The following is a 25,831-nucleotide window of genomic DNA, read 5'->3' as shown; positions in this document are numbered from 1 at the left end:
TGCCCTGGCCTGAAATACTGTGTTCAGTTATGGTCACCCTAATCTCAAAAATGATATAACAAATAGAATGGGTAACTGAAATGATTAGAGGCATAGAGATACTTCTGGCATGGAGGAGAGATTGAAAAGATTGGGGTTATTTAGAAAGGGGATATGACAGTGATTGAACAACAATGAATGGTATGGAGATGGCAAATCAGGTTTTCCTATTTCTCCTTTATCATAGTGGCAGGACAGGGCGCATTTAATGAACTTGAAAGGCAATACATTTACAACTGATAAAAGGAAATACATTTTCACTTAATGTACAATTTGTCTGTGATACTTTTTGATGACAAGATATCACTGAGGTCAAGAGCTCAGTAGGATTTAAAAGAGATTAGAAATTTATGTGGCTAATGAAACATCTACAGTTACATTAGATAAAATACAGAATTTTTTTAATATGGGATAAAAACCTTCATGATTCAGGGTGCAAGTCAACCATTAACTAACAGAGGTTAGCAAGATACTACCCCAATAGGCAGCTTTCCCCATAATTATTTACTGTAGGTTTCTTTCACCTTCCTCTGAAGCATCTGACCAATGTCCGGGACAGGCTAGAGCAATAGATGGACTTGATATGGCAGTTCCTCTGTACCTATGATTACTTTATTTTTATTGTTTTGTTTTTTCCCCCAAGGTTGACATAGAAATTAATGGAGAATCTGTAGATTTGCACATGAAACTAGGGGACAACGGAGAGGCATTTTTTGTACAGGAAATGGATAATGATCAGGTAATGTCCAAAGATAATTTTCATTTGTCAAAATTCTGATGCATACACTGTGGCAGCGATTTTGAATTTAGGGCTTTTGTTTAAAAATATGCCTCTATCTAGTGTATGTGTAACTGTATCATTCTGATAGAAAAATGCACAGCAACTCATAGAGGAGTTTGGTACTGGATTAAATTAGCATTTCAGGTTTAAATTTTGACAGCTTGGCATAGCCCATTGTCAAATAATAAGTATGGCCCAAATATATATGTGTGTGTGTGTGTGTGTATGCTCACACAGGTACAAAAATACACCCACTTTAACACACTCCAAATATCTGCAAATACATTGCCTAATGCACACTTGTAAATCAGTGATTTACACTGCCTAGGCCTATGCTTGCACAAATCTCTGATTTGTGTGTGTGTGTGTGTGTGCACTGAGCATTGTCCTTATGCAAAAGTGCATGTGTTCTTTTAAACATTTGGTCTTAAAGTGTTCGTTACTCATTAAAGGTATGATTCTGCACCCATTACTCGCACTGAATACTACTTAAATTAGAACTCCTGTTGTGAGACTCTGTGATTAACTGCTATGCAGTTTAAATGAGGCCCACACTAATGTTGATGACACTTCCCACAAGGTAGAGAAGGGGTAACCTTTTAAAGGTATTTGCTTTAGGAGTATGCAACAATTGTTTTGATTCTCCAGCATGAGAAAAATTTTAAACCCTGATGCACCAGTTCAGTCCCATTAACTTCAGTTAAGAATTGCATCCATGAACATTCTTTCTCCCCATGTCTTTACATCTAAATATGTTAGATGGTAGCAATCATTTCCAGATAAAGAAGATTGCTAGGAAACTTTCCAAATGTGTTTTAGATAAAATACAGAATAAACTGGGGTGTGTATATTATATTATTTAGTGTATATAACCACCTCATAAACAGAATCTTTGGGAAATTTCTGGTCTCCATGAAATCTTGACATTGTGTGATTCAAGTCATACCTGTCACTGATGCAGAGGTTACTAGCCTACTGTTTCCTGAGAGTGGTGTGATCTATACGCAGATCACGGGGGCATGACCAGGACATAAGTTATGAATCTTCACTTAAGAAATAGTGGTTCCATCACTTAATAAGCACTGAATTCTGCCCTGGGATGTGCACAGTGCCTGCGAAGCTCCCATTCAATTGGAACCTAAGCAGTCACCTACTTTATGTTCAAGTTGTGTGAAAAGCGAAAGGAACAATTGTGTTACAAGGCAGAGCCCTGAGTGTGGAAGTGAATGTACCTTCCAAGGTGCAGCATATGCTCCGCTGTGCACCTGGGTAGTTCCATGAGCCTTTTGTTGGGTGGGTGTGGCTCTGCCTCCTCCCTTCCTGCCCTCCTTTAGCCCTGCAGGGAGACTACAGCTTGTTGGGGCACACGGCAGAAACAGTCTCTGTGTTCCAGGAGTGTAGGGACAGTAATTGTGCCTCTGGGTGGGACAGTGTGGGGAGGCTTCTCAGGCCTCTCCTTGCATCCATGCTGAGGCCTGGCACAGTCTAGCCCAATGTCTCTATTCTGATGTGTTAACATTTGAGATGGGCCTGAACCACAAGCTTTGGGTATGGATCCAGAGCAGAGTCTGTGGAGGTTTGGATCTAGGATTCTGGTTCAGGTCCATTAGAGAGACAGAGGGTGCTGAGCCATTAAGCCATTACTCCAAAATTCTATGTTGTTTGGACCCAGTCTTCTGGTTCTGGCCTATATCTAGTATCAACTGGCTAGAGACTAGAGCTACTGATGGGCCAGTATTAGCTATATAGAAGAACCCCTTAGTGCAGGTACCCTCCCTTGCTTCCTCTAGGAGCTGCCACCCTGAAAACAGTTCCCCCTGGCTTGAAGCCTAGAGAGCCCACATGGAGAAGGGGCACTCTGGGCCTGAGTTGTTTTGATAGTCAGTTGGGTTAATGGACAGACCATTCGGCTCAGATGCTAGACCTATATTTTTGACTGGGGGGGGAATAATATATCCCCTGTTTTTGATTTCTTTGTCTTCAGGAGGTAATTCCTTACCACCTCGCTACATCCCCCATTCTATCAGAAGGAGCTGCTCTGATGGAATCACAGCTGAAGAGGAACTTGATAGACAGGGTGAGGAATCTGGAATCCACTGGATCCTCACAGGTATCAATCCCCAGTCTTGCTTCCCAGTCTGCTATAGAAAGCGCCTCGATTTGTGTCTCTGTGAAGAAAAGAAGGAAGAGGAGGAGGAAATCTACCCATAAACTTGACAGTTTAAAAAGAGAAGACACGTCAGAAGATGAAGAAATGTTTTCTATACAGATTAGTTCAGAGGAAGAGAATGAGCCCGTGGACAATATGAGGTATCATTTATAATGCAGATCTAATGCCAGATTGAAAGGATTAAATGTTTCTTGCATGTATTGCACAGAGAGGGGACTCAGGTGTTTTTTGGATGTGTGTGTAAAGATGTCCTTCTGAATTAATAACCAAGCCCTCAAAACTAGTTATGAAATCCAAGAGACTTCTGATCTGAAACCAACATGGAGAAAACCCGTTTTTAGTTTGGTTATTACTCCCTGGTAATGTATAGGTACAGGAGTCTAATAGATACCCAGGACCAGAGCCTCAGCTAGTGTAAATTAGCATTTCTCCTCTGCATTGATATATACCAGCAGAGAATTTGACCTATATTTTGTGTCCATACAGTGGATAAAAAACATTCTGATGATTAATCCAGAATATCCAGATCCACTAATTACTGGAGCTATCATTGGGCTAACCCCATAGATCCTGGAGTTACAAGCATGGAGAGCCAAACTCTCTGTGGGTCCTCTCTTGGTCCCCTTTGTTCAGCTCTGCAGTTAGCTCTCCCTTGTTTTCCTCTCCCTACCTGTGTTTTAGAGCAACAGTAGCTCATGGGTGCATTTCTGCTTTGAAATCTGGCAGAATAGGAGGGAAGCTTGTGACGTACAGTGATTGCTGCTTCGGATTTGTCCCCTCCTACTGTACGCACTTCCCATCCCCCATGCATCTACTCTGAACCAGAGAAGCCCCATTTCCACAGTCTGTACAGAAGGGATGTTGAGGATTCAGGGGGCAAGAGTAGCATGTAGCAGAGTCATTGCTTCCCCCTTCCACTTCTTCAGATTTCAGCTCCCCCCCTCCACCCCCCCCGCCCCAGCAGCACACATGGCTGAAGAGCATCTGGTCCTGAGAATGAGTTTTAACCTAGGAAATTGACAGCAAAGTGACGAGAAGAATGATATCTGTGGAACTACAGGGTATGAGTGAGACTGTGGTTTTCTCCCACTATTTGATTTTGTACCAACATCTGCATGTCTTCTTACTAGAACATGTCTCCGTTATTCTATTAACTGAGATATGAGGAAAATTAATATTCAGGCATTATTTTAACTTCCAGTTTGTTTGTTTTTGTGCTCAGGATATCTGTTACGGATATGTTTAGTGAAGAAGTGTCTGAGATAAATGCTTCTGCAATCAGTATGCTTTCGCAGTCTGTACCATACACCCATTCAGATGGAGAGTGGTCACCCCTTCAGAGGTACAGTATATAGAAGTAGAATATATAGGTTTTTTTTTAAACAATCTCCCCTTCCTCACTTAGAGCTTGTCTAAACTGGCACTTTACAGCGCTGCAACTTCCTTGCTCAGGGGTGTGAAAAAACACCCCCCCCAAGTGCTGCAAGTTTCAGCCCTGTAACATGCCAGTATAGACAGTGCACCAGCGCTGGGAGCCGTGCTCCCAGCTCTGGGAGCGTTTCCCCTCATGGAGATGGGCTGCGACTACACAAGCCATGTTCAATGTTGCCAGTGAAGATGTGCCCTTAGTCCTACTTGCTGCCTTCTCAAGTCTTGTTGAGTCAAGCATTATCACTATCAACTACTAGATGAATACCTTCTGCAGTTGAATATGTGGTATAGTTGTAGCCATGTCAGTCCCATGATATTTGAGAGACAAGGTGGGTGAGGTAATATCTTTTATTGAACCAACTTCTGTTAGTGAGAGAGACAAGGTTTTGAGCAACACAGAGCTCTTTTTCAGGTCTGGGAAAGGTACTCCCAATGTCACATTTGCATTTAGCTGTGACGCTGGGAGAACCTTTCCCAGACCTGAAGAAGAGCTCTGTGTGGCTTGAAAGCTTGTCTCTGTCACCAACAGAAGTTGGTCCAATAAAAGATATTACCTCACCCACCTTGTCTCTCTACATTTGAATTCAGACAGTATGCAACAGCTTTAGGGCAACTCTGCTCTCACTTCCAGTCTTCAAATGTGGAATATGCTGTGTGGAATATTTGTTGCCTTAATCTGATCACATGCCCAGTGCTGATCTTTGAAGTTGGGAATCATGCTGCCCTAAACCAAAAATTCATTTGTCCAGAAACAATGATCTAATCCTGCAGCACTTACTCACATGTGCAGTAATATTGATGTCAATGGGTTTGTATAATTACCATATAGAGGGCTGAACATTCAGTGGAAGTTGAATCCATGCTACACAGAAAGACTTTAGTGAATTTAGTCATGAGTCTATTTTCATAGAATCATAGAATATCAGGGTTGGAAGGGACCTGAGGAGGTCATCTAGTCCAACCCCCTGCTCAGAGCAGGACCAATCCCCAATTTTTGCCCCACATCCCTAGATGGCCCCCTCAAGGATTGAACTCACACCCTGGGTTTAGCAGGCCAACGCTCAAACTGTATTTTTTTTACTTTGGGCCTGATCCTTCCAAGACTTGCAAGATTGGGCCCTAATATATAAAAAACCAAGATTCTTTATGATTCAAGAAAATAAGCTTCCTATGTCTATTTCAAAAAACTATTTCTTTAGTGACAAAGGTGACTGTAACATGGAATGTTCATTATAGATAATACACATATACATACAGCATATTATATACATATATTCCTTATGCATTTCTTGTTTAATACTCTTTGTGTACACACAGTGTGGGTGTGCATACATTAGAATCAAAGTGTGTCAATTTGGACTGCATTTTTTCCTCCTGAGGAACAGCCTCAAAGCTGTTCAGTTGATGTCAGACAAGTCCTCTTTCCACAGGTCACAGTGAGGTTCCAATGAAGTCTATTTCTGTGTGGAGACTTGGTGGCTAGTTTGAACTGTATGCTACCTTTGTGCTTCTAGACTGCAATGCTTAGATTTTGAAAACTTGAGATGTACAGTCCTGTTTTCAAATGGCTTTTGAGTGCCTGAAGAGCTTGTGTTAATTAGCACCTATTTTGAATAATGACACCCAGTTTTTCTCTCTTTCAATATATCGTGCTATCCAGTAAGCCTTTTGATTGCGCAGGGCCATCCTCCCATCTCACTGTTCCAGCAGATGGAGGCCTATCTAGTTCTTGTCCTCATCAATCCTCTCACTTCCCTGCTATAGACAGGTAGAGGAGTTATTCTTCCCCTTTTGGGGTGTGTGATTAATCCTTTAATGCATTAACAATATGCAAATTTTGCCTAACTTACAAAGCTGCTTATTACTAACCTAGACACTTGGGAGGAAAATGCAAGATAGCAGAATTGCCTTTACTTACCTCCTACCTGGGCTTTGAATGTAGGTAAGTTGCACAGAGAAGCCCTGCATTACACTATGATGGGTAATATAACATCAGTATAATGAGAAAAAGGATTAGAAAAATGGAAAAAAAGACCAAGGAAACATCCAAGGACAAATGATCCAGCTCCTCGGCTGGTGTCAATTGCTGTAGTTCTATTGAAATTAATACAGATATTTCCTTTCGGGCTTTCTGTAGCTTAAAAACAAAAATCATTTCCACTTCACAGAACACAGGGCCTTCCTGCAGAGTTTGCTTTCCCTCTGTGATACCAGAGTATTTTAAAATGAAAAATCTAAAACCCCGCACAAGATGATGCTTAATCAGACAAAAGAGGGGGTGGCGTGAGTGAGGAAGCCTTTTTCTCTTGTCCTCTGATCTTCATTCTTTGGGTCGGGGGTGGAAGCTCTTCTGTACTTTGGACTGTTTGGGAGAGAGCATCTAGAGAGAGGAAGGATGATCCAGTGCATAGGACAATAGCAGAGGACATAGGAGACCTAGATTGAAGTCTCTACTGTGCTACATCCTTCTTATGTAACTATGGGCAAGTCACTTACCCTCTCTGCACCACCATTCCCCATCTGTAAAATGGGAATAATAGCACCTCCTTACCTCACGGAGACGTTGGGGACCATGTATCTGAGCACCTCACAATCTTCAGTGCATTTACCCTCCTATCACCACAGTAAGTATCTACGATAGATTGCATAACATTCAAGGGATATGGCATTTGAGTAGTATCTGCTGACTCTAGTGACTAAAAGATGACTTGTGAAAGCTTTTCCTGCTACACTTAGTAGCTAGTGAGATACCCCTTTGGCTGTTGCGGTCGCCCTTTTCACTTTCAATGTTATACAGAGTGATGATGTTTGCATCATGCATCTCTTGTGGTACCTCACCCTCTTTCCAGCATTTAAATAACAGCTGATGAAGATGTGTAGCAGGCTGTCTTTCCCGCACTTGAGGATTTCCGCCGGGGTGCCGTCTTCTCCAGGAGCCTGGCCGCTGGACAGCAGATCAGTGGCCTTGCTTCGCTCCCCTACCGTGGGCTCCGCACCTAGCTCTGGCGGGACCTGTGGAGCTGGTATTTGGCCCAGCGATTCGCTGGTGATGTTTCTTCCTTGTGTGTATAAGCTCTGACTTCCAAAAGTTATCCTATTGCGCCTACAGCAGCCGGCGAATCGTGCCTACCCTGAATCACAGTGCGGATTCAGGGCTGGAAGATCAACTATAGACATATTTTCTCTGAGTCAACTCCAAGGGCAAAACTGACCATTGTACATGGCCTTTGTGGACCTAACCAAAGCAGTCGACACAGTCAGCAGAGCAGGTCTATTTGCAACACTAGAAAAGACAGGATGCCCACCAGCCCTGTCATGTCTTATATGTTCATTCCACAGCAACATGAGAGCAACTGTCCAGTTTGACGGGTCCACTTCAGACAGCTTTGAGATGGAAAGCGGAGTGAAGCAAGGATGTGTTCTTGCCCCTACACTCTTTGGAATCTTCTTCTCAGTACTTTTGAACTGTGCATTTAAGTACGTGAAAGATGGAGTGTATCTCCACACAAGATCGGATGGGAAACTCTTCAATCTATCATGACTTAACTCAAAGACCAACGTCAAAAAGGTGCTAATAAGGGAACTTCTATTCACTGATGATGCTGCCCGCATGGCCCATGATGAAGATCTACTACGGGAAATCATGGGCCACCTTTCAAGTGCTTATCAGGCATTTACTCTCACCATCACTATTAAGAAAACTGTTGTATTAGGACAGGTAGCTCCACAAGATCCTTCCATCACCTTAAATGCAAACCAGCTAGAAGTAGTCCAAAAGTCCAGCTGTTTAGGTTCTACAGTGACCACCAACCTCTTACTGGATGAAGAACTAAATGTTCGCATTGGAGAGGCTGCCATCACCTTTGGCAGACTAACTAAGAGCGTGGAACAACTCAAAGCTTATGATCAAGACCAAAATGCTAGTGTACCAAGCTTGTATCCTCAGCATTCTCATGTATGGTGGGGAAACATGGACAACTTATGCTCATTAGGAGAAAAGGTTAAACAGTTTCCACCTATTCTGTTTACGCCGCATACTCAGCACCAAATGGCAGGATAAAGTCACCAACACAGAGGTTCTTCAAAGGGCAAATTTACCAGCTGTGACAGCCCTACTCAAGCAAAGATGACTGCGCTGGCTGGGCCATCTGAGTAGGTTGGAAGACGGATGCATACCCAAGGACATGATATATGGAGAGCTATCAGAGGGAACAAGAACAACAGGACATCCCAAGCTTCACTACGAAGACAAATGCAAGTGAGAGATAAAGGAATTTGGGATTGATCCTGACCAATGGGAAATCTTGGCAAGTGATCATAAAAAGTGGCACCATCGTCTCCATCAGGGTATCAAAGTCCATGACAGAAGCTGGCTCCTACAGCTTGAAGACAAAAGAGCCTGTAAGAAGCAAGCAGCTCCCAATCAAGATACATACATTTGCAATAACTGCCAAAGATCATGCAAATCTTGGATTGGACTATTCAGTCACATGAGACATTGCAAACCATCTACATCATAGACGGCAATTCCCACTGTCTCTTGTAGACGAAAGGATGCTGACATGACAGTGACTAAAGTAAGGTTTCCATTCCTTCTTGTGTAACATCAACAGAATGCTGGATATGATTCAATCATGGTTTAATCTGTAATAACTAATTGAAGACAATGGAATTTCACAAGTCTCACCAAGGGCTTAATTGGAAAACAGTGGGGTTGCCCAGTGATAACAGGGCCTAATTCAACCTATAGAACTTTTATTACTGATGTTGATTTGAGAGAAGGAAAGAGCCTGGTTTGAATCTCAGATCTCAGGCAGTCTTTGCCGGGTTGGTGGTTATAAAGATGGAAGCTCTCAATGCCGTTTTACAGTGTCGTTTTTCCAAGCACAACACCACTTTAAATAACCAAAAACACCTCCCTCCTGTGCTCAAATGCATCTTTTCTGTGTCAGCGAGAAACAGATAGATAGCTCCTTTTAGCATTTGATCAGCCAGCTTGTGTGCTGTGAATGCTGCTTATTCCCTTGTACACAACCATCACACTGTTTCCTTGTGGTCTCTCCATCTGTTTGTTATATCCCCCACCTCTTATCACAGCTTAGATTGTAAGAGCTTCAGGCCGAGACTCTATTTTGATATCTGTTAGCACAGCACCTAGCATGATAGGGTCCTGCCTTCATGCCGCTACTGCAGTGCACATAACAAATGTCAAAGATAATAATAATTTCACTAGGGTTTATTGTATGCCAGAGGAATTTCCCACGTTTGCTATACTGCCTGACCTGTCAGTGCACATCACCTTGCTGTGATGGTAAGTGGACTATTTTGAGAACTCTCAGTCTTCTCCAAATATTTACTCCGTTAATGAAGTTCAGATCATACTATATGGTTCCCTTTGCCTGAAAGAGCATAGTATTTTTTACATAGATTCTGTAACAGTTTCTTCTGGCTAAATTCAGTCTGTTTTGTGGGATTATAATTTATCCCCCCCATAGTCTACAACATCATTCTCTAATCTCCGCCCCTCTCCCACTGACATCCCACCCTTCCATTTATTTATTTCCCTTCTGACGTATACCTCCTAGCCTTGAGGTTCATGTCATGATCACCATTTTTTAAAACATGATCGGGATTCCTTTGGGAGCCATTAATATTCTTGAGGCTACTGACTGATGCAAGACATGCCTTCCTCAGGAGTTTAGTACATTACCTGAAGAATATTCCCGACCCCTTCAAAGCCACAGAGCAAGAAATTAGAAGTGGGAAATGAATCTAGAAGGTCTCCTACATGGCAGAACACAATCACTAGATTACCAGTCTTACATGGTCTTGATCTTGAATAAGTCCCGCTCATCCCTGATTGAAGCATGCAAAACTCTTCCATTGCTCTGGCACGTAATTTGTCCCAACTCAGTAAAAAACAAAACAAAAATCTTTGAAGACAATGTGCAATGTGATCATGAGCTTTGTTAGTTCTTTATCAAAATTGATTTTGACCGTAGCTATGTGCAGTGAACACTGTCTTAAGCAGCCACAGCATGGCAGGAATATACATGAGGTGTGAAGGCAGAAGTATATGCATATGAGCTCATAAACATAGCTAGTGCCTTCATTAATAAACCATGGGTCAGAGAGGTGTTGGTCAGTGGGAGGAGCGGTTTAACATTATTAAGGGAACATCGTATGTAAAGAAAAAAGTCCTTGAGTTTCTCATTGTAAGCCCAGGGGAAGCGCTGAGGCAGGAGGAGTCCCACATCACAGATCAGGGTATTTAAATTCCTGGTGATTTTTCATAGAATTCTGCCAGGCTCAATCCCTACCCATGGGGGGAAGAGTTCTCTCTTCAGTTGAGTAACCTTATGGCCCAAAAAAGACTATGCACATCCATGGAAGAGAAAATCCTTTCCAAGCAGAGCAGTAGTAGTATGCTGCAAAGAGACAGTGCATTTGCATTATTTGCTCACGTTCTTTCTCAGCCTTGGAGTCTCCTAAAGTCTTTTTTTGCGATGGCTCCAAAGGCACGGTGTGTTGCAGAGCTGCACTATGTAGCTTTTTGCTTCCCAGTGCATGGTAGTTTTGGGACTTCTGTGGGCAGGAAGAGGGTCAGAAGATTTCACTCTAAGGAAATGACAGCTCACCTCGGAATGGTAAGAACACCAACCCTAGCTCGCTATTTGTAGATGGCATGGGAAACTAACCTTTGCATCATGTTCCAAGCAATCTAAGTAGTAGGATAGTAGGAATGCTTTAATATCTTTTTTTTTTTTTTGCAAATGCAATTTTTCTTCTCCTTTGCCTCCTGGTGCATGTTTATGTTTCTGATTTGATATTACAGCACTTAATTTAAGAGGCCCAGACATTCCAAACATTCTAATTATAATTCTTATGCACTTCTTAAAGTGACATTAGTGTTTGTGTGTTAATCTACAAGGGGAGCTCTATAGAAAAGAATTTCGGAATGTGGACATCTTTTGCCTTCTACATTTTTAAGTTTTATTATATCTAAATTGCATTTAAGCAAAGCCAGACATTTACAAAACAAAATACTGAATATATATATGTAGATACAATATGCATTCTTGGTTTTTTGGGTGGGGGACAAAGGTGGATTAGTAGGATTGCTGGTTCAAGTCCTAACCCAGCTACTGATTTACTGTGTTCCCTTGGGCAAGTCACTTAGGGACAGATTTTCAAAGGTAGTTAGGTGCCTAAAGATGCAGATAGACACCTGGGCCTTAATCAATGGAAGCTAGGAGCCTAAATACCTTTGTGGATGTGGGCCCCAGTGGGATTTTCAAAAGTACATAGGTGCATAACTCCCATGAAAATCCCACTAGATGCCTGTTTGCATCTTTAGGCACCTAAATATCTTTAAAAATCTTAATCTCCCCATCTGTAAAATGATGAGATTGTGGTGAGCATTGATTAATGATTGTAAAGAGCTTGGAAATCAATAGGAAATTTTTTTTCTACAGCAAGGACCCACAAATGTGCTGATTTTCTTAAATAACTAATTACTTGTAGCTGGAGGAACTTAGCATTTGCAGTGTTTAAGGTATTTCCTATAGCAAGCACAGGAAACTGTAATGGCAAAATGCAGATAATTAGGTAACCTTGTCTATTTATCAGAGGAAAAACTGTCAAGTTTTAAGATCTGCCATTGTGTTAGTGCAAAGTAATTGTTATCTGAAAACAGTCAGACTAAAGAAGCTGCATCTATTTAGTTGATCTAAGAAAAGGTTAAGAAATGTCATAGTCATGACAAATTCAGATTGGAAGTAAAAAGCACATTTTTAATAGTGAGGGTAATTAACTGTGGGAACAGCTTTCCCAGGGATGTGGTAGATTCTCCATTACTTGAAGTCTTTAAATCAAGATTGGATGTGTATTTAAAATATATGCTTTAGCTCAACCTGAAGTTACAGGCTTGATGCAGGAATTCAGGATGAAATTTGAGGGGCTTGTGCTATGAAGGAGGTCAGACTAGATGATCAGAGTCATCCCTTCTGGCTTTAGAGTCTATGAACCGTCACTGATTAGTGGCTGATTTGACCATTTGTACTATTGACGACTGACTTTATTGCATTAAACAAAGATGATTGGTGGTGCCACAGAGTAGTAATTTACTAATTATCACTATTTCTTCCATGTGTTTTTATGCATGGGATGCCCTCCCTGAACTAGTCTGTACCCCCACCACCTTCAAATTCCTCCTCAAGACCCCGATGCCTATCAAAACCTGACAGCTATTAATGGGTGCACAGAGAGCCAGTCTGAGATAGTTATTTTGAAATGGTTTGTCGTTCTTCCACATCTTTGATTTGCTGCTAAGCTCCTTAGATTTTTGAACTCTTTGGGTCAGTGACTGTTTGGAAGGTGCCTAGCATATTGTGGTGACATTTGTAATACAGATACTATACAACAAGAATGCTGCATAATGCAGCTTGGCCTATGCTTTGCTTTTACTTAGCTGTTTAATAAGTACCATTTTGTTTTGTTTTGTTTTCCAGTCCCTCAAGTTCACGCCCTCCCACTCCTAAGAGCGATTCAGAATTAGTCAGTAAATCCTTGGACAGGGGGATGCAGAAGAATAACCCACAAATGCACTGGGCCTGGGGAGAACTACCTCAAGCTGCAAAGGTATCAAACATCACTCCTGTTTCATTCCTTCCAATATCTACTGTGTATTGTTAATAGGGCACATGTACATGCAGGTGCAGTATTTCACATAGCTGATATATGTGTTTGATTTTAGGCTTTTACTTCATACAGGCAAATCAAAGTCAGGATTAAGAGCTGAATTATGTTGAGTCTTGAAAGATGAGGACAAGAAATTAATATCTAATGAGATAGAGAAGGGGGAGCCAGTGAGGAATTCAAAAGGGGATGGTGATGCGATTTGATGGATGGGCTAGGAAGATTGCTTTAGAGGCTGCAGTTGGGATGGGCTGGAGAGGGCATTGTGGACTTTTGGAATGAATGTCCAAGAGGATGAGGTTGCACTGATTGATATGGGAGATGATGACAACTTGGACAAGAGTTTAGCTGTTGGAACAGAGTAGAAGGGTTGGATCTTTAAAGTATTGCAGGGGAAGAAATGGCAAGTTAGGGGCTTGGCCTAGACAGGAAATATTTATGTAGGCAAACATTTCTGCTAAATGAGGAAGACTTTGCATGTAAACACTTTGTGCACAGAATTAAAGGTACTTAATGTTGTTCATATTTGTTACTGACTGAAATAGAGAACATTCCTGGCCAAGTTTTCATGAAAAAAGTGACTAGGTATTTTGGGTGCCCATCTTGAAGTATGTTAAAGGGAGCTGATTTTCAGAAAGTTCTGGGCACCCACCTTCTGACAGTCAGGCCCTTTCAAGGGGTCTGCAGATGGGCACCCAAAGTCACCAGTTGATTTTGAAATTCATAGCCCCACCTGTAACTGGTTATAGATAGCGAGAGACATCAGTGACTGAAACAACCAGGTACAAAAATGCTATGTCCCACAATTGCCCTATGGACAGATGATGTAGAATAAAATTTTCAAAAGTGCCTAAGTGACTTAGGAGCCTACATCCCATTGAAAGTCAATGAGACTTAGGTTCCAAAGTCACTTAAGAGGTTTTTGAAAATGTTACCCATATATCCAACTAAGAGGCATCTTTACTATGGCTTTGTAAGCATATGGATCACAACTATTAATTTTATGTAAAGTATTAGAGCTGCATAACAGTGAGTGAGCGCTGAAGTAAATGCAGCGTTTGGCACTCGGGGTATGGCAGCGGATGGTGCATGTCTAGCTGTTGCATATTCTAACCAATAGGCTGACTCTGACATGACAGCCTTGCGGTGTGTATGCCTTGAACGTTATCATAATCAAGACTCAAACTAAGATCCGGGTGATCTGTTGGCAGCTGCTCTACTAAGCAGCAGCGCTACCAAGTAAAGAAAAACGGGGCTTAGCTCCTGGGCAGGCTAATAGGAGTTGTTCTGAGCATGGCTTCTCAGAGAATCACTAGGAGCCACCATTTTTATTAGAAGTGTTTGTTCACTAAAGTCCTAGGGTTGTAACCACTGAGTGCAGCTCCCCTTCTGAAATCAACAGGAGTTCTGCAGACAGAGCATCTATTTAATTGGGCTGTTAAGAATGAGTGATTCAACTAACTGAGATTTCCAGCTGTAGCTGGTTTACTTGAGAATCAGGTTTTAGTGGGCATGGAAATGATAAGTGTTACGGGCCCTATTCCGCTTCCTAGGAGATGCAGAATGCCTTCACCTCCCATTGAAATCAAAACCATACAGGGCAGCGGAAAGTAGAGCTTTGTGTGAATAGACCAGGCTAAACTCTGACTATTTTGTGTCCGATGAAGTGAGCTATAGCTCACGAAAGCTTATGCTCAAATAAATTTGTTAGACTCTAAGGTGCCACAAGTACTCCTTTTCTTTTTGTGAATATAGACTAACACGGCTACTACTCTGAAACCTGTATTTTGTGTCTGGTTCTCTCTTTTTCTCAAGGGCTTTCATTATACTGATCTGTTCATTTTTTCTCCTAGTCCACTTCTCTACTCAAGGCAAAGGAATCCAGCATGGTGAATGTAAATCCTTCGGAAAGCACTCATTTTCGGGTAATTCAAAGTGAGTCTGCAGAGGAGATAAGCAGCTTGACTGCTTTACCTACCATTGGACAGGCAGCTGTTGCGACTTCCGATGAAAATGACTCCCAGCCAGCGCCAGCCGAGATAAATGAACCAGAGATAGAGGCTCTAGGAGCAGCTGCACCATCACTGCCTGCAAATGAAGAAATCAAACAAGCTGCAGCTTGCTTAGTCCAGCAAGCAAGCAAAATAGATTCCCCTTCTAGAAAGAAAGGTAAAGCAGTTGCTCCTGCAAATCCATGCACATGATATTGCACCAAGATCCCACAGTGATTAGGCACTTTGTAGCCAGATGAACTAATCCATAAGATCAGAGCATTTCTGGAGAGCCTGAAATGAGAGCAATATGCCTTTTAACATAAACAACAGTTGAGCATATATGTGTGGAGTGGGTTTTTTCAAAGAGAGCTGGAATGACAGCGAGAGAAATAATTTTCTTCCTTGGTTATTGTACTTAGCAGATCTGTGCAGATAAGCAGCGCTGCAAAACTTGTAGTAAATTCTTCCCTATTTTACAAACCCACGGGTTGCAGAATTTTGTGGTCTGAGCTACAGGTTTCCTTTTCAACTGTACCAGTAGTCTGCCCTACAGCTAAACCGTGCCACTGCTAGCTTGTGGAATGTCTCAGCCGCAAAACAAAGTTGCAACATGTCCTTTGCTTAAACATCACACATACCACAAAGCAGAATGGTCCAGTCACACACAAGGAATTTCTGTTGTGTTCAGAAGACACATCATCTTCAATTGGAATATAACTGTGTCCATTTTATTCCTCTCTAATTTCCAAAGATGATGCTAGATTGTTTTCTGATAAGGGATATAATCTCCACGTGAAGTTTACACATTCATAATATGTATTTTGGTAGATCCCAAATTCTCCAGGGTGCTGGAGTCTTTACATGAGCAGACATTATTACAGATACATTTCTCAACCAGTTCCCCAGGGGTTCCGTGTCTGTGAAGGTAAGATTGAGGTGTTCCATCTAGTATGCAATCATTTGTGGTCCTTCACTTGCCTTCCTTTGATTAGTCGTCAGAAATTCAGGGAGTGAATTGTGTGTTTTGAGTAAAGGATGCAAACTGGAGGTCACAGCTCTGAGTAAGACTCTCAGGATTTCACCCTCTGTGCAGTCACTCTTATAGAAGTGGCTACAGCAGGAAAGCAAAGATGGTTCAGTGGCCATGTCACTGACCTAGGACTTGGGAGACCTGTGTTCCAGTCCCTGCCCTTTGTCACGAGGAACAAGTCACTTAGCAGCTCCGTGCCTCAGTTTCCCATCTGAAAAATGTGAACAATAGCACTTCTACCTGGACAGATATGTTCCGAGTCTAAATATATTAGAGTGTTTAACATGCTCAGATAACATGGTGTTGGGGGCCATATAAGTACCTAAGATAGACTGTTAGAATTTAAGGCTAGAAGGGACGATCGTGATCATCTGGTCTAGCCTCCTGCACATTGCAGATCACAGAACTTCATCCATCCACTCTTGTAATAGACTCATAACAGAGAATCCACCATTTACACTAGTTTAAACCAGTAAGTGACCCGTGTCCCATGCTGCAGAAGAAGGTACAAGGAGCCCTCTAGGGTCTCTGCCATTCTGACCTGGGGGAAAATTCCTTCCCTCTCCAAATATGGTGATCAGTTAGACCCTGAGCATGTCAGCTAGACACACCAGCCAGGGAAAAAATTCTCTGTAGGAACGCAGAGCCCTCCTCATCTAGTATCCCATCTCCAGCCGTTGGAGATATTTGCTATTAGCTACACAGGCCATTGTAAGCAACCTCACCATTCCATCCCCTCCATAATCTTATCAAGCTCGGTCTTGAAGCCAGTTAGATTTTTTTGCGTCCCCTGTCCTCCTTGTAAGGTTGCTCCAGACCTTCATTCCTCTGATGGTTAGAAACCTTAATCTAATTTCAAGCCTAAACTTGTTGATGTCCAGTTTGTATCCATTTGTCCTTGTGTCAACATTGGTGCTTAACTTAAATAATTCCTCTTCCAGCAAAACCACACCATTGTAAAGTTTCTTTTGGTCCCTCACCTGTTAGGTATCAAAAAGAGGTATCCAGGTTAGGTATCCCAATGAGACATCACGTGTAGCCGGCATTGACTTCAGTTGGAATTGTGGGTGCTCAGCACCTCTGAAAATCAGCCTTTTGGTGTTTCACTAAGGCATAGAAAATCAGTGGCCAGTTGTGAAACTATTGGCCTTGCAGTTTTGTCTCATTGTAAATAATCCTTTTTTCTTTTAACTATGAATTGTGTGCACATACTTTATGTGCTTTATAGCTCCTTAAGATGTAAGGTTTTTTTTAATTCTTGTTGTGTATTTTGAAGACACCAATTTATTATTTATTTACTCTGTGTTTGACAGATAAACGAAGCCGGCATCTTGGTGCTGATGGTGTCTATTTAGATGACCTCACCGACATGGATCCAGCAGCTGCTGCTCTTTATTTCCCCAAAAAGTATAACTATTTATTTGGATTAGACTATATTAGTTAAATCTCCATCTTCTCCCATCAGATTCTTAGCAGGTCTCGTGCCAAGATTATAGGAATACCGGCTGTAAGTAACATTCAGCTAAATGAGAGTCTAGGTCAAAAAAGGATGTTGGGAAGGATACCTAAAATTATGCAGAGAAAAGATGGGATTCTTGAAACTTTGTAACAGATCTATACTTGTTCATAAGAAATGTGATAGAAAATGCGAAGCATTATATATTAGTCTCAGACTGCTGTGCAATTTCCGTTAACGTTATTGGGTGTTATACTGCCCTTGATCCATGAATATATGGCTCTTAGCATAAAAGATATATACACAATATGCTTTTCACCTTGTTTGTTACCTGAAATCACCTAAAGTTTAGTATTATTAATATCATTATATTACTCTAACTGTACTATAGTGATTGACCACCTAGAAATACAAATGATAGAAAATTATTTTTGGATGACACATATGATGCCTTTATTTATGACAATGTGTTTTCTCCCCAGATATATCATTATCATTTTGGTTTAATTTCCATTAGAGTTTCTTTTAACATTTGTATGATCCTCTTCCCAGATCATACTATAGTGTGTTTACAGTTTGGGTTTGGGCTTGTGAAGGGAGAGAATTTGGGAATGATACAGATCAGAAAACAATGAGGACTGAAAGACTGTTCTCCCCCTCCTCATCCCTACAGCGGTGATAATATTGCACACGGAAAGAATGCAAATGAAAATGGACCACGGTCAGCCAATCAGTCCCCTCACTCTGGTGGAAGTTCAGGTGTTGACAGTGGTGTTGAAGGCATCTCAGATGGAATAAGAGACTTGCCTTCAATTGCCATTTCACTCTGTGGAGGTCTTAGCGACAACAAAGAGATAACAAAAGGTACAGAATGATCCTATACCTTATGATTACATGTTGTTAGTCAACTCTCAACTCCTGTTAAAAAGGAAACAGTACCCTCTTGTGGCTAGAGGTAGGAATTTAAGGCTGAGGGAGTATGTAGCTCTTCTCCTTTGCATAAAAATGTCAAGTTCTGGGGTTATTAATACTATATTACTGATTTTAACTTAATGTAATATATTTTGGAAATTACTGTATTTACAGGTTCACTTCATGCAACTGTAATAAAAGGGTGCATTTGCCATTTATTATGCCTATTACTGTGGTGTATAATTGATGATAAATTCACAGTTGTCACTACCATGGACAGGTAGAATGGCCCAATGGTTAGGGTGCTAGCTTGGGCCTCAGAAGGCGTTGGTTCCATTTTCAGCTTCGGCACAGACTTCCTGTGTGATCTTGGAAAAGTCATTAGTTTCTCTGCACTTTGGTTCCCCGTCTGTAAAATGGATATAACACCTCTTCCCTACCTCTTAGGAGTGTTGTGTGGATAAATACATCAAAGACCTTGAGGTGCTCAGATACGAGTCCTGGGAGCCATTGAAATATTTAAGACTGACACTGCTCTGAAACTAGAAGTTTTTTTAGAAACTAGAAACTATTTAGAAACTAGAAGTTAAAATATTCCATACAGAGGGTAATTTATGATAAAGTAGTTCTATTTATTATATTGTTAATAATCCAAATAATTGTGATTCTTGAAGGCAAGGAGGGGAAGGGGGTGTTTGTCCAGGAAGGTGAATTTTCATTTTCCTCCAGGCCCTGCAAGTATTGATCAGGTTTCTGGCTGGGGCTGTAGTTCTGCATCGAGTCCATCAACACCTGTTCCCTAATTAGCCAGAGAAGGTCACGGAAGAGGTACATCCTTTCCCAGGAGTGAAAAGCCTGATCCTGCAATGTGCTGATCACCGTAGCTTTCATTGAGCACCTCCTGTGAGGAGTTAAGGGCACTGAGCAGCTCACAGGAAATACTAAGCACTTGCAAGATTGGAGATCTAAGCCCTGTCTCCATAGTACTGCTAGTCTCTGCCACCCGTGTCGTGAAGGACTGATCCTGAGCCTGCAGCTTAGCTCTTCAGGATGTTTTAATGCTAATTATGGGGGGTAGGTTGTCCCGTTGCAAATACTGTATTTATGGGAGTATGTTTTAAATATTTCCAACAGATCAGTTCTTAGAACAAGCAGTAACGTATCAGAAGTTTGTGGACAATCCTGCTATCATTGACGACCCCAACCTTGTGGTTAAGATTGGAAATAAGTAAGTACATTTCAGCAGGCAAAAGTCTGGAATGTGGAAAAAGCACTTGCAAATTTTTAGTGCTACCCTAGGGCTTACACCAGCTGCACCATTGCTGAACAAATGGGTACTCATTTTCCTACTGTAGATTAACCCTGAGAGATTCAAAGCCAGTTATAGTTAATTAAGTAACTAATTTGGATTTCAAAGAGCTAGTATTGAATGCTGACAGTGTTCATACTCAATACCTAGAGTAAAAATAAAATGGACTATAAACCTTGCTAAGACATTCATTCAGTACAACTGAATGATGAATACTTATGGGGAAATCATGATCGGCCTGTGGCCATTCTATATGCAGAGAAAGAACCTACATTCACTGAATATATTATTCCCTCATCTCTCTGCTGACTCATTTTGTGATTTTGGACAAGTTGCTTAATTTCTTGCCTTGATTTCCTGATCTGTAAAATGGGGATAATACCACTTACCTACCTCACAAGGGTGTAGTGAGAAGAGGACTAATTAGGGAAGTTCTGATTAGGTAAGATGCTGGAGACCTCGAGTGTGATGCTGTGCAGACCTCACTCTCATGGGTAGTTGGGCAGCACCACTGAGGATTTAGCTTCCTAAGTGCCATAGGAGTTGCAAGCCCTCAGCACACCACTGAAGAAAGTCAGCACCTCACAGAACTCAAACCTGAACATTTGTACAGTGCCTTGAAGGGGCAAAGAGCAACACAGGTGTCTTGTAGAAAATGTAGGTCCCTGAGCTATGGTGCAGATATGAGGAATGGATGAGAAATACAGTTTCTGTTTGGGGCTTAGCTTTTCTTTCATGATCTCCTATGTGTCTTCTCCTCCTGTGGAATTGTGGTATAGTAAATATGCACTGTCCTTGTACTGGAAAAGCTTTCACACTAGGTACGTACACAACGGAAGCGCCAAGGTGAGGATAGATATTTGGGAATTTGGTCACCCTTTATACCAATTCAGAGGAGGAGGATTCCCCAGCCAGCAAGCCAGAGTCTTTAACCAGGTTCTTTGAATATTAACCTCATCCTGAATAAGTAAAGTATGATGTTAACATTTTACTGGAACTTTGCCTTAATAAGTAGACACAACCAAAGTAGTCTAAGTAGGACATAAATTTGCAGATCCAAATCTGAACTTCATGGCTTTATTCTTTAGTTTAAATAAACTCCATTGCTTTAACTAACTGTGCAATTACTGTTAGGCTGTGGATGGGGATCGATGGTATTACAAAATGTAACAGTACACAAACTTTTTTGATTTCCAGGTACTACAACTGGACCACAGCTGCTCCACTTCTACTGGCAATGCAAGCATTCCAGAAACCTTTGCCAAAGGTGAGATTGAACATGAAAGTCAGTTGGGAAAGCATGAGCTGTGGCGTTTTTTCATTTAATGAAAAATTGAAATTAATAGGCAGCAGGTTTAAAACAAACGGAAGTATTTTTTCACACAACGCACAGTCAACCTGTGGAACTCCTTGCCAGAGGATGTTGTGAAGGCCAAGACTATAACAGGGCTCAAAAAAGAACTAGATAAATTCATGGAGGATAGGTCCATCAATGGCTATTAGCCAGGATGGGCAGGGATGGTGTCCCTAGCCTCTGTTTGCCAGAAGCTGTGAATGGGTGATGGGATGGATCACTTGATGATTACCTGTTCTGTTCATTCCCTCTGGGGCACCTGGCATTGGCCACTGTTGGTAGTCAGGAGACTGGGCTAGATGGACCTTTGGTCTGACCCAGTATGGCCATTCTTATGTTCTTATGCATTTTAGATGCAACAGTAAAGGGGAGCCTTTGAAAAACCTAATATATTTAGAGAGAGAGAGAGAGATGGATGCTGTAGCTGAACTCTGCTTCTCATCTTTCTAACCACTAATAGAACTTAGATTTGATTGTGGTTTGTCTTATAATATCCCTTATCACCTGCACAATTTTGCACTGATCTTTGGAGAGGAGGGGCAAAATCAGGCTTACAGTGGAAAGCTGGTTGCAACCTTAAATGAGGAGAGGCCATCATATATTTCCATAAAAATGTCTTTCTCCCTTAGTAGTCCTATAGGCAGGTTGCAAAACACCACTGACACCCTTGTAGTTTTAGTGGAGAGGCCAAGGGCTCATGGGTGTGCAAACGAAATCCTTTCACCCTTGGAAATGATCACTCCAAATCATGGATCAGACACGTTGGGTGTTGAGTTATTGAAGGGAAGTATGCGCTGTTGCCCTCCACACTATATCTCTGGATAAATAACTGTTGGGTCTAGTCCTTGTCAATCCAGCATGTGTCATCTCTAAATTCCTATAAAAATAGTAACCCCACTACTCCCCACAAAGGGATGATAAATTTTTTACAAATGTTAGTTTTATTTTAGAGAGAGTAACCCACCATCTTTCCCTTTAGTTTGTAGCCTTTGCACCTGAGACCTCTTCCAAAAGCTGATCACCTGTTTTTTTTATATTTTTTGTAACTTACAATTTTCATTAAACAACCTCAAATCAGACGATTATTTACCCATGCTAGACATTATACTAATGCCATTTTATGCTTTCTTTTTCTTTTTTGGTTTGACCTCCTTTTCTTTTTCCTTTAAAAACTCCTCAAGTATTCGTGCTTCAGTTACTTCAGTGCAGTTCTGGATGCCATTAGGTTTTGCTTTTATAAAATTTATGGCCCACAGACAGTATGTTTCCTTTTCTTCTGTTTATCCTTGGTTGAAATTGTGTTCCTCATTTTCCTTTGTTTGCATGTGTCAGGTTGTCCCTTTCTTTTGTTCCATTATTTATGTTACCATCCATTTATCACAGGCCACTGTGGAATCTATTATGAGGGATAAGATGCCCAAGAAAGGCGGAAGATGGTGGTTTTCATGGCGAGGAAGGAATAGCACTGTCAAAGAGGTAAGTTTAAAAAGCAGATGGAGGTAGTTTTTGTCAGAGGTTTGAATCTCATGTAGCTTACATATGCATCCTCTAGAGGTTGTGCTTCTACAGACAGGACACACACAAGAAAGGCATTTAATCCATTTAATCCAAAACCCATAAGTCAATAGAAAGACTCCTATTGACTTCAGTGGATAAGGCCCTTAGCTAAAACATTTGTCTATTTCACTTCTACATTTGTATTCACTGCATCTACCTTTGGCAGCATAATCTGATAGATTAGTCAGGGACATGGGGACCAAGAACTGCTGAGTTCTTATCCTGGCTGTGCGATTAACTTAATGTATGTCATTGGGCAAGTTGCTCACCCTTTCTACAGTTCTGCTTCCACATTTGAAGGATAATAATATTTATTACTAGACTTGTTGGAAAATTACAGCAAAAGCTAAATTTGGATGAAAAAATAAAAGAAATGTGTTTCCTCACTTTTTGTTAATCCCTCAACAGCCCATTTTTCAACAATCTCTGGGGACTGGGTGCTTTAATTATATCTTCAAAGCTGTTTATGAACATTGAAGCACTGTGTAAGTGCTATAATAACCACTGTTCTCTTGCCCATTCAACATATTTAATCTCTAAAACTTCTGATAATCTGTCTTCATTTAATTTTTAAAAAGTTGAAATATCTGATACTTGAGTTTTCTAAGTTTACATAAAATAGACACTCTTGTGAACTTTAGTTATGAGCTTCATATAATTTTTTTTTCTTGCCATATTCTTCTGCAACTTACTGAATTCTATGACTGCCTTCTTGGAAGTGTTCCCTTGTAAACTGAGCTGTGACAGCTGCAATTAGATAGAAAAAGCTTTAGTTATTGCTGTGCATTTGTTTCCATGATAGCCTCGTGTAACTTTCATCATTTGAGATGAAATTGTCAGAGCTAAGTCTGCCCAAAATAGGTTTGGTTAGCAGATTTTGTTAATGGAGTTTCTGAGCAGTGAGTGTCTACTGGTCCCACAATTGCCACCAATTCTTGCCATTTGAAATCCGCCCTCTCTCTGTATCTGCCAAAGAAAAACAAATTTCAGTTTCTGCTGTGGTTGATACTTGCGAGTATGATAGTGCTCTGTGCAAAAATTTTCGTACAGTAAACCCTTGATTTTTTTTTAATCATATACATGCACAGAACCAAGTCCTGCTTGCCTTTCTCACATTTATAGTCTTGGGGAAAGCAATAGGAATACCTGCATGAGTGAAGCAAGCAGGATTTAGCCAAAAAGATTATTTCCTTTAAATATTTCCTCTTTCTGTCTACTATGGAATTCACAACTTCTCATAACTGTGTTTTAGGAAACCAAGCCAACACAAGATTTGAGTGGGAATGTGCTTACTACAGAAGAGGAGTTATCACAAATGAGCATTGCAGAAAGGTGCGCAAAAAGAGGGTTGTAGCCAAAGTAACTCTGGATCATTTAAAAATGAAAGCAGGATACTTCAAGTTTTTCAATGGCAGAGCAGGGGAAATAATGAGATCTGGTTGAGATTTGTAATCTGTTATGCTATCCTATCTCTATATTTGATCCCTTAATGTTGGTGAAATTCACCCATGGTAAAATCCACTTCACCTCCATAAAGCCTAAGCCGATGAAGTGTGGGGGATTCTATCTAGGGCCAGGTTGTGGGTCTGCAGTACTTTAATGAGCCTTTTCCAAACTTAAGTCTGTAAAACTGGACTTTCTTGTTCTGGCATCTCCATGACTACTCTCTCTCTCCTTATATGTTAGCCCTTCTGTTTTCAATCCTAGCCATATGCAGGAAGTTTAGAAGCACCTACAAATAAATAAAAATTGGGTGGATGTTTCCAAAGCTTTTTGCACCTCACTGAAATCAAAATGTCCTAGATCCTTGTAATATCCCCTGATTTATGAAGATTTGCAGTCTGACATCTCGCTGTTTGCTTCTACATACCTGAGGAGGCTCAGGAGCATAAGTTGTTCCTTTCAGAGGGATTCTTATTCCATCTCTGTCATGCAGGGGACAGGAAACTCCACAGCTTTCTATTACTTCTTCCAGGGAGAAGCAGAAGAAGGGTTTTCAAAGCCAGAAGATCCTCCTAATTTATGCGGCTCTTGTAGTATTTCTTGCTGGCCCCTGAATCTCCACTTAGGGAGGATTCTGCAGGGCCAGCATTAAGTTACCTGCTGAAGTCCCATGGGGATGAAGTAGCAGACAGTAGCTGTCTCCTGCCTGGTCTCCTTTTTGCACAGCCCAAATCCCATGGACGTACAACCGAGTGGCTTACCATGAACACAGCAGTGCCTGCTTCCGTGCTGTCCTCACTCAGATCTGCCAGAGCTGGAGAGGGGGTAGTAAGATCCAGATTCAGTTATAGCTTACACATGCCAAATTAGCTTGAGGTTTTTTGGAGGCTGACATTGCAATCCAGGAGAACTAGCTGGAATGAGGAGCCACCAGTGGTTAGTTTGTGCCAGGGCAGTACCCCAGCACCTCTAGGCTTGGCAGTTCACAGCTCCAGCACCTTTGCTGCATCAGTTATTAATGTAAAAAAAATTGATTGAGCCCCAGCACCTCTTTCATTACAAATTAAGCACTGGGAGCCACCTTTTGTTTTGGAGACCAGAGACTGGCAGGTTAAATGTGTGGCACATACACTGCTGCCTCAATAGCATACATTATCCCAAAACTGCAAGATCCATGAGTGGACCTGAGAGGACACATTCCTCATCAGTAATGTTTGGTTCTTTGTCCCTTACATGTTTGTTTAGAGACCCAGCCTTGAAGCAATATCGGAACTTCAATCACACTTCACTCTTTAATTACTGTTTCGTATTTGAGTTTTAACGACTTCAGAAACAGATCAGGAAGGATTTGTCGCTGAAAACCATTCTATGGTAAATAGAATATTGAGTAGCAAGCAGTTTTTAGGCCAGATATAGCAACCACAGAGTCAGGCGGGCTACAGCATTAAATGCTGCCCATCACAACATGCAGTATTTATGACACCAGGGTCAGGACTTCCCAACAACACGCAGACCCAGCTGTGACAGAAAACAATGTGAACGGTGATATATTAAAGATCACATTGGCAGTATGTTAAGAATATTTGAAACTACCACCTAATATGACAGTTCTGTTTACCATTAAAATTCTTTCTTATGTGAAAAATTTTCCTTGACAG

The 25,831-nt window shown here is 41.3% G+C and overlaps 1 protein-coding gene across 6 annotated transcripts in view; it reads left to right on the top strand.

Annotated features, from left to right (window-relative positions):
* LPIN1 (lipin 1) overlaps window positions 1-25,831 on the top strand; it is a 99,501-nt gene that overhangs the window by 56,537 nt on the left and 17,133 nt on the right. For 5 of the 6 annotated variants that reach the window (XR_012157923.2, XM_073335988.2, XM_073335991.2 and 2 more), the window contains 12 exons: window positions 683-778; window positions 2,805-3,130; window positions 4,213-4,332; window positions 6,082-6,189; window positions 12,932-13,061; window positions 14,972-15,287; window positions 17,456-17,549; window positions 18,272-18,462; window positions 19,645-19,738; window positions 21,017-21,086; window positions 22,557-22,649; window positions 23,983-24,062. Coding sequence is in view for 5 of the 6 variants with exons in the window: in XM_073335988.2 (XP_073192089.1) it covers window positions 683-778; window positions 2,805-3,130; window positions 4,213-4,332; window positions 6,082-6,189; window positions 12,932-13,061; window positions 14,972-15,287; window positions 17,456-17,549; window positions 18,272-18,462; window positions 19,645-19,738; window positions 21,017-21,086; window positions 22,557-22,649; window positions 23,983-24,062 (1,718 nt within the window). In the remaining variant the exon portion in view is untranslated. The remainder of the gene's footprint in view (window positions 1-682; window positions 779-2,804; window positions 3,131-4,212; window positions 4,333-6,081; window positions 6,190-12,931; window positions 13,062-14,971; window positions 15,288-17,455; window positions 17,550-18,271; window positions 18,463-19,644; window positions 19,739-21,016; window positions 21,087-22,556; window positions 22,650-23,982; window positions 24,063-25,831) is intronic. The other variant, XM_073335990.2, reaches the window with a different exon arrangement.

Source organism: Lepidochelys kempii, chromosome 3 (genome assembly GCF_965140285.1).
Source record: "Lepidochelys kempii isolate rLepKem1 chromosome 3, rLepKem1.hap1, whole genome shotgun sequence".
Lineage (NCBI taxonomy): Eukaryota > Metazoa > Chordata > Testudines > Cheloniidae > Lepidochelys > Lepidochelys kempii.
The sequence above is the reverse complement of the archived record's forward strand: the minus strand, read 5'-3'. Positions and strand labels throughout refer to the sequence as shown.